The sequence below is a fragment of the Trypanosoma conorhini genome (assembly GCF_003719485.1).
Source record: "Trypanosoma conorhini strain 025E chromosome Unknown Tco_14.4_contig_00478, whole genome shotgun sequence".
NCBI lineage: Eukaryota > Euglenozoa > Kinetoplastea > Trypanosomatida > Trypanosomatidae > Trypanosoma > Trypanosoma conorhini.
The window spans coordinates 1-8,157 of NW_021704566.1; the positions used below are offsets into that span (position 1 = coordinate 1).

General features: G+C 58.6%; 3 protein-coding genes across 3 annotated transcripts, besides 17 other annotated features; 1 reads left to right on the forward strand and 2 right to left on the reverse strand.

The window, feature by feature from the left end:
• Tco025E_06783 (uncharacterized protein) lies at positions 1-858 on the forward strand (the record flags this gene model as incomplete). Its single annotated transcript, XM_029373655.1, has 1 exon — positions 1-858. A coding segment is annotated over one exon (858 nt), but the record flags the coding sequence as incomplete, so codon positions are not given.
• A 420-nt stretch (positions 859-1,278) lies between these two features.
• Positions 1,279-1,303: a microsatellite.
• A 152-nt stretch (positions 1,304-1,455) lies between these two features.
• Positions 1,456-1,503: a microsatellite.
• Positions 1,504-1,704: 201 nt separating this feature from the next.
• Positions 1,705-1,746: a microsatellite.
• A 12-nt stretch (positions 1,747-1,758) lies between these two features.
• Positions 1,759-1,785: a microsatellite.
• A 430-nt stretch (positions 1,786-2,215) lies between these two features.
• Positions 2,216-2,234: a microsatellite.
• A 74-nt stretch (positions 2,235-2,308) lies between these two features.
• Positions 2,309-2,348: a microsatellite.
• Positions 2,349-2,477: 129 nt separating this feature from the next.
• Positions 2,478-2,546: a sequence feature (A-rich).
• A 28-nt stretch (positions 2,547-2,574) lies between these two features.
• Positions 2,575-2,632: a microsatellite.
• Positions 2,633-2,657: 25 nt separating this feature from the next.
• Tco025E_06784 (uncharacterized protein) lies at positions 2,658-3,692 on the reverse strand (the record flags this gene model as incomplete). The annotated part of the gene is made up of 1 exon (XM_029373656.1): positions 2,658-3,692. The coding sequence occupies one exon, from the start codon at positions 3,690-3,692 to the stop codon at positions 2,658-2,660; it is 1,035 nt and encodes a 344-aa protein (XP_029226231.1).
• Positions 3,693-3,817: 125 nt separating this feature from the next.
• Positions 3,818-3,903: a microsatellite.
• Positions 3,903-3,937: a microsatellite.
• Positions 3,938-3,995: 58 nt separating this feature from the next.
• Positions 3,996-4,021: a microsatellite.
• A 99-nt stretch (positions 4,022-4,120) lies between these two features.
• Positions 4,121-4,152: a microsatellite.
• A 60-nt stretch (positions 4,153-4,212) lies between these two features.
• Positions 4,213-4,271: a sequence feature (A-rich).
• Positions 4,272-4,610: 339 nt separating this feature from the next.
• Positions 4,611-4,643: a microsatellite.
• A 610-nt stretch (positions 4,644-5,253) lies between these two features.
• Positions 5,254-5,304: a microsatellite.
• A 305-nt stretch (positions 5,305-5,609) lies between these two features.
• Positions 5,610-5,644: a microsatellite.
• Positions 5,645-6,034: 390 nt separating this feature from the next.
• On the reverse strand, positions 6,035-7,507 carry Tco025E_06785 (oligoribonuclease; the record flags this gene model as incomplete). The annotated part of the gene is made up of 1 exon (XM_029373657.1): positions 6,035-7,507. One exon carries the CDS (start codon positions 7,505-7,507, stop codon positions 6,035-6,037), a length of 1,473 nt encoding a protein of 490 aa, XP_029226232.1.
• A 234-nt stretch (positions 7,508-7,741) lies between these two features.
• Positions 7,742-7,765: a microsatellite.
• Positions 7,766-8,157: the final 392 nt, after the last annotated feature.

Here is an 8,157-nt window from a genome sequence, read left to right on the forward strand (position 1 = left end):
ATAGACAGGCAGCGGCGAACCGCAAGGCGCAGCGGGGCCCAAGGGGCCCTTTTCCCTCCCGCCACACACACACACACACACAGACGAAGTGGGCGTGCCGGCGGCCACCACCCCGCCCCTCCGCGCCCCCTTCGCAGCGCCCACGCTGTTTGCTCCCCGACCCCGCGAAGTCCCTCCCACGGCAGGAGTGTCGCCCAGCGGCCACGCGGCATTCACCTGCGACAAGTCTTGCCGCTCAGTGCGGGCACTAGCCAAACTTTCTACGTGTTCCCCCTTCCAGAAAATAACAATTTCTATCGTCTGCTGCTGTGCCTCCCTCTCACTGAGCCGGCCCCTCAGTTGGTGGTTTTCGACCGCCCGTTGGTTGCGAACATGCTGCTTCTGCAAACGTCTACCCCCGGAGCCCCCGGGGCTCTCCGCGGGGAGTATACTGTGCCCGCGGCTCCCCGTCATTCCACGGTGGGCCCTGGCGCACTTGTGCCGGCAGCTGCCGTCGCCGACGCACAGTCTGCCAGTGCCGCCCATCCCGTGTGTGGGGCGGCCCTGGCCCCTTCAAAGGCCCTGAGGGACTCCGGGTGTGTGCGCCGCGACGCCGTGAATGAAATTATTGCATTTCCACAACGCGACCAAACCCGCCTGGTGACCTCATGCCGAAGCCAAAGAAGAATTTCCCCGACCAAATCGGGGGCCGCCATCCACGCGACAGATCAAACGGGAGGCAGCGATGCCGCAAGGAACTCGAGTGAAAAGCGCCGCTGGGCCGTTGCGCTGCGCCCCAAGACGCCAGTGCCATATAATGCGGCTCATCTACTGACTGTGATGGGCGTGTGCTGTGGGAGGCATCTCTGCAGGACTTGATAGTAAACTCACTGATTAAAAAAAAACCCTTTGCGTGTTCTCTACAGCGGCAACTCGAGAGCGAAAGATAATATTTTAACTGGGGGTTTTCCCAGCAAAATAAATAACTACACACATACATTCCCGGAGCGCTTGTTCACTCCTCCCACAGGCCCCTAGAAAAGCTGTCCTTTCCTCCGCTCTGCACTTCTTGTTCAGTTTCCCCGCCTCGACTGCAGCTGTTCCTCTTCCACCCATGCGGCCTTGTTTTCGCTCGCCTTGGATGCCCCTCATGGCCACATATATATATCTATATCTTTATTTCCACTTCTTGCCGTTCTTCTCTTCCACGCCGCCTCGGGTCTTTCGTTGCGTGTGCCTCTTTGCATGCGCCTCGGAGGTGCGTGCCACGGCCCTGGGGCTGCTGCTCTCTCTCTCCCTCACACACACACACACACACACACACTCACGCCGATCGAAGGAAGCGAGTAAACAAACGGCGGTGGGGGAACAACAGGCAGCAGACGCGGCCACACTTCATGAAACTCGCACACTAACGAAAGAAAAAAAATAATAGTAACAATTAAAGACTAAAAAGCTCAATTATACACGCACACTTTTATTTATTTTTCTTTCGTCTTTCTTCTTTTTGCGTCTTCCTTCTTCGCTGCAAATGCGCTGGTGCCGCGGCTCACAAGTTGTGGGTTTACCTGAGCATTTCTTTTCGTCTCTTTTTCTCTCCTTTTTTTTTTTCTGTTTCTTCTGCCCCTCAGCCTTTTCTCCCGTTGCCACGCACGCGTGCATGCGGGGCTTGCGTGGAGGTTTACAGCGAAGTGTGGGGCGAAGTAACAACGAGGGGGGAGGGGAAACAACACCAACACCAACAAAAGAAAAGAAAAAAAACGGAAATTACACAGCCGTGGCGGCGGCGGCGGCGGCGGCGGCGGCAGGGCAACGCACCAGCCACGCACCAGCCACGTAGACATTCATACCCATGAGGCAGAGGAAGCAAAATAAAAAAAAAAGAGGAAGTAGACAAACGCAACAGCGGGCGTAGTTTCACGGGGGCACGTCAAAGAAACAGAAAAACAAACGGAGTGGCAGAACAGAGAGCGGCAGAGATGATACACCCACACTTTTGCTCATTCGTCACAGGCGGAGCTTGACTATTTGCTACTCCTGCCGCGGCTCCCTCTACCCGCTGCACACCCCCTGGTGCTCTCCCCTCGCCTACGCCGCCGAATTCCTTGCTGCACAGCGTCTCATTTGCAGACGCACACATACTAACCTCTCTCATCATTGTTTTTCGTTGTGTTTTTTTACCTCCATTTCAGCCCCCCTCTCTTCCCCAATCTACACATACATGCATTAATGTAGAATATATATATATATAAATACTACCAGGCACAACAGCGAAGACACAGACACGTACAGGCCCACGCACCAATCCATCCCCCCTCCTTCCCTCCCGCACACACGCACGCATACGCACACACACACACACACACACAGCGAGCTAGCGGGCGAGAGAGAAAAAAAAAGGCAGCCATACTTACATGGACACTGAACCTGCATGCATGTTAGCAGGGCAGGGGCATGCACGTGCTCAGTTCGCACAAGGGGTGGGGTGGGGGGAGCCCAAGAAAAGAAAAAGAAAACAAAAACAAAACAACAAAGACAACAACAAAAACACGAAAAGAAAAACGAAATACAGCTGGGAGTAGAAAATAAAAGGCCTTCCTTTTCTGGATCATTTGTGTTTTTGGTTTCTTTCGTTTTTTTTTCTTATTCTTTTGCGAATTTGTGTGTACGAGTGGGTGCTACTTTGCCAGCGCGCTTGTTCCAACCGTGGTGCGTGACATGGAGCTGCTTACCTCACCCGTCTCCCCCGCGGAGCACTCTGAGAAGGCGGAGCTAGCCGAGCGAAGCACCTTCTTCGCGCTTGTCATGACGCGGCGGTGTAACATCAGCGTGCGGTTTCCGCTCCTTGGGTGCTGCGGCCGGGGACGAAACACGTCTCCGCCACCCACGCGTTTGCTCAGCGTCGTCGTGGTCAGATTTGCCTGCTGATGCACCGCCGCCCCCACGCCAGCAGGGCTGAAGCTCTCCATGGCACCGTGGCTACTACGAGGATTGCTGTTACTGTTGTTGTTGTTGGCGGTTGTGCTGCCGCTGGTACTGTTGCCGCCGTGGACGGCGCTCGAAAAGTTTGGCGGGGTGCCGCGCCAGAGCGGCTGCGTCGTCGTCCGCGGGCTCGCGGCGTTCAGCGTGCCGCAGTAGCCGGCGTAGGGATGGTGCGGGCGCGCCACCTCCGCCCCCGGCGGCGGCAAATCATCCCTACCATTTTTCAAGGACAGCACAACCTCCTTGTCAATCGTCAGGCGCCCATCGCCGCCGCTTGTCATTCCCGTCGTCACGGCCGCCGTCGAGCGCTGAAGCTCGTCCACAAACTGCAGAATCAAGTGCCGCCCGTACTCCTCCGTCAGGTTCTCCGGCTGTGGCTCGTCGGGGGTAGAGACGAAGCGAAGGATGACCTGCGCCACCTCCTGCACCATGCGACGCGCGGTCTGCGGGTTACTCATTGCGGAGGCCAGGCCGTGCGTGGCGGTGGCAATCGAAGAGAACATCGCCGCGGACAGCGCCACGGGGGGCGAGGAGGAGAGACCCACCGCGGCGGCGCTCCCGCCGAGGCCGCCCGTAAACGAGCCCGGGACGTTGGCGCAGTCGTTTTGCAGCTGAAGGTCAAACATGTCTAGCCCCTCCGAGAGGTTCCCTGCCGGCTTTGCGGGGCCCTGCTGCAGCGAGGGCGAGTGCCGTGCGCCGCCGTGCTGCGGGGGGTTCATCTGCCCGTCCATTTCGTTGGCGTTGTTTCGTCTGCCGCGTTAAACAAAGAAAAATCAACCACAACCACAACACACCACAAAAAAAAAAAAAACTAGCCGCTTTCAAGGCCCCCCCAAGTAAGTGGCCCGATGACTTCCTCCCTTTCTTTTTTCTCTCTCGCTCTCTCCCAGCTGTTTTCTCCCCACTCTTCTTTCTTTCTTCCCTTCCCTTCTCTCTCTCTCTATATATATATACCTGAATATATAAATATATATATTCGCGCTTTCCACCTCCGCCCCTTTGGTTTCCTTGGCGGGAGTTGTCTACTGTCGCCTACGCACGCACGCACGCACACACGCACAGCGAGAGCGACCGCCACTGACAGTCCGTGGGATGCCGGGTTACTGCGGGGCCCCGTGCGCGGCACTACGCCCACGCCAACGACAGCCACACTGGGGGCAACAATAATAATAATAACAATAATAATAAAAAAGGGAGGGGAGCGTACGGCCCAGCGGATGAAGTAGACAAAAGCCTCCCCCCAACGGATCAAACAAGCAAAAGGGAAAAAAGAAAAAAAGGGAAACAGAAACAACAACAAAAAAGAAAAACGGGTACAGGAAATGACAAAAAAATTAATGGCGGCGAGAACCTAAAAAAAAAACAATAACAGACGCACACACACAGAAGAAAGAAAAGACTTTCGAAGACGCCGGTGGGGCGCAGGCAACGAGCGAGAAGAAATGCAAAGAGTGTTGTGTCTGAAGTTGTGCCGAAGCGCAGACAGGTGCCCAAGTCGCTTTTGGCCTCGGATCGCCCTTCTTCTCTGAGCCCTTCTCACTGCGGCTGCGGCTGTTCTCGATGGTTGACGGCCTACCCGTTCGCCTTGTCTCTCTCTATCGCCCAAACACGCCTGCTCAGTGTTGTTCTTGCCGCTGCTGCTGTTTGGCGCGGTGGCGGCGGCGGTGGTGTTTGCCTGGCGGCGTGAGCGGGGTGGGTGGGTGGTTGTGAAGGCTACTCGTGTGACGCCGCAACACGCACCGCGTCCCCGCTGGCCCCTTTCTGCACGCACGCGTGTAGCCACAAAGCGGTTTCAAGGCAGGGGCGAGAGTCTCTGCGAAGACACGCGACCTCTGCCCCGATGCTCGGTAGCTACGCCTGCCCTGTTTTGCTTCCGCGGCTACGGTGTCCAACGCTGCGGCGCCAATGGTGCCTCCCTGCGCTGTCGGTGCAGTTTTACCCTCGCCCGGCCACGCACGCACGCACGCACACGGTCTAAGCGCAGTGCGGCGACGGCAACGAAGCGTGAACTGAACGCGGCCAGGAATGGACGGTGTGGCTGTTGTGTGTGCGGAACTTCCGCCAGCAACCTCGCCCCCTTCCTTCCTCGCTGTCTCTCGCTGCACCTATGCTTGTTTTTCTCCGAGGTGGTTCCACGCCGCGCGGTTCCTCACCGTTACGCGCCAAACGGGGGCCGACTGCCGCCACTTACTGCTACTATTGACCTGCGACGGCTGGAATTGGTGTCGTCTATTCGTCGCCCGCAGGCAAGAAGAACTCCGTACCTCTCTCTCCCACACGACTCTAAACAGACACGCACGCACACACACACACACGCACAGACGCAGAAGCAGACGCAAGCACAAACTCCTTCCTTTGTGCCTGCCTTACTATTACTTACAAAGACACGTGTGTGCTTTTGAATATTCGGTGTTTCCGCCGGTTCCTATTTTTCTTTTTCACTGTTTTTTTTTCTTGTTTTGTTCGGCTTGATTTACCCTCTTTTGGGTTCCTTCGCCTTGTGGGTGAATATATACGCAAGGAGAAGTGCGATGTGTCGAATTGGTGTGCGAGAGTTTCGCTACCTAACTGGCGGGCACCCAAAGAAAAGTGGGGAAGAAGGGGGGGGGGGCAAAAGACACACTTGGCAGCGGATGCAATGCGGCAAAACACACACAAACACACACACACACACACGCACACAGACATGAAGACGAACAGATAAATGCACGGGGGCAGCGCCACAGCGCCAAGTACGCTTCGCCTCCCCCTCGCACAAACCAGCAGCAACTATAATATTAACACGTGAATGTCGGTTGCAAACCCATGACGGAGGCGTCCAAGGCACGTAGGAAGCGGACACCCTGGAAACAACAGGCAACAAAACACACAGCCACAAGCGACGCCATCCTGCTCATCAAGCACAGTGAAATCTGCAAAAGACACACACACACACGAACACGCAATATTCATTCTTCCCCTTCACTACAGGCACCAGCACCTCATCTACGTCAAACTACCACCGCAGCGCCAAAACATATCCCTCGCTGCGCCGCGTCCGCCGCCCCTGCCGCCTCGCCCGGCTTCCCGCCAGTCATGGGGCCCCAGCCGTGTCCTCCGTGACGGCCAGCTCCTCGGCAACGCCATCCCAGGCAGTCGGCGCCGCGGTCTGCGGTGTCGCGGCGCTCGCTTCTGCAGGGCGCTCGCGCGCGTGCGGCGGCGGCGGCGGCAGCGGGCGCCCTTCCTCCCCCGCGGGCGGCCGTTGCAGCGGGGACGGCGACAGCGCAAGCGCCTCCAGCACCGACCTCGTGCTGCTGGCCGGCAGCCACGCACCACGCCGCCGAAGCTCCTCCGGCGCGAGCCGCAGCAACGCGCACGACTCCGCCGACCAGTTTGCGTCGTTCGCCGCCAGCATGCCGTGCGTCTCTCGCAGCACCTCCATCCACAGCGGATGGTGCACCACGCGTCCCTGCCCGCTCGCACTTCGCTCCCGCGTTTCCTCCGCAGCGGGGCCGCCGCCGCCGGGAAGGAGGTCAATGAAGTCGAGAAAGCCCTTCCCCTTCGAGCACTTGTCCAGCGCGAGGAACCGCGTGGCGCGCGGCACGCCAGCGGCGGCGGCGTCGGCTTCCACGTCGTGGTGCGGCACGGTGGCCTCAAACAGGCAGTGGAGGTGTGCCGCCAGCCAGTACTGCGGCTTGGCGGCGCGAAGCAGCGGCATCGTGTGCGGGTTCCCCAGCGCACCGTGACGAATGTCGTCCGCGAAGAAGGGCTTGTGGCGCAGCAGCTGAGCCTCGTCCCCGTACCTAGTGATCCCCGCCGGCCAGTCGTGGGAGAGGAACAGGTCGAGGTGCGGAAACGTCGCGGCACATCGCGGGGGCGGCGCACTGGACCCCGCCGCGGGCGCAGTCGCCTGGGGAGTCGGCTGCCGCCGCATGCGTTCCAGCGCCCGCGAGAGCGCCCGAAGCTTCTCCACCTCAATCCGCCGCACGTGGTAGGCGGAGCGCTTCGCCGCCTCCGACGCATGGAAGGGGCGGCCGGGATACGGCCGCGCGTAGTCGTGCCCCTTGAAGATGCCGCTCAGCCCAGCCACAGTGACGCGGCCATCCACAATCACGGCGCCGGAGTGCCCCACGTAGTAGATGTTCGGCGCCAGGAACCCACCGTAGCTCTCTGTCGCCAGCCAGTCAGAGCCCTCGTGGTTGCCGCCCACGAAGAGCGTCAGGTACGGCGCACGCCTCTCGCCCCGGTAGTACGCCGCAAAGTCGCCCAGCACGCGGTACTTCTGCGGCACCGCCATGCTCCGCAGGTCCCTCGCGTCGCGCACCGCCTGGAAGTCCCCGCAGCACACGAGAAAATCGATCCGCCGCCCGCTCGCCTTCTCGTGCGCCGCGCAAGCCGCGTAGATGCCGTCGAGCTCTCCGTGACAGCACCCCTGCACGGCAACGTGCACGGTTTCCACCGCCGCCGCCGCCGCCGAGGCGCAGTCGGCGTTGCTGTTGGTGGTGGCGGTCGGCTTCGCCGTCGTCGCCCCGCCCTTGACGTGAAAGAAGTGGTGCACGAGGCTCATCCTGCAGGGGAGGAGACGGCGTCCCTTACTTTCCACCGGAGTGGGAAAAGAAAAAGATAACCAGCAACAACAAACGCGGTAGTCGGAGCAGACACCGCCGCCCGGCAGCAACCACAGCGGGAGCTGCGGCAGAGACAGCACAACACAGAAGAAGTAAGAGAGAGAAATTTAAGCTGACGGAGGGGCGAGTGCGCTGTTTAATAAATTGCTCCAAAAGGGGAGTAAGAAGGAAGAATAATATATATATATATATATGTAGCACTTAACCTGCATGATTTGTGTGGACGCAATGCACATACACGCAATGACGGAAAGAAAGAGAAGGCATGGGGAGCACAGCCAACGTCTCATTCATCCATCGTGGGGTACTAATGCGGGCCGGTTTCTGCAGACGCCGTTACCCTGTCTCCTGCGCAGAGGAGAAGTGCAAAGGAGCAAGAATGCACAACTTCCCATCGGCGACTATCGCTATAGAGAACTATTGAATAAAAAAACGACGCTACGTGAAACGCAGCAGACATCCTTCGTCCGACACCAATCCTCTCACAGACTGTAGGAAACAAAACAAACAAACAAAATGAAATTGTGCAAATAATGCGGCAAACAAAGCGGAAGACGGAACGGCAAAGCAGTCACGCCGGCCGCATCGC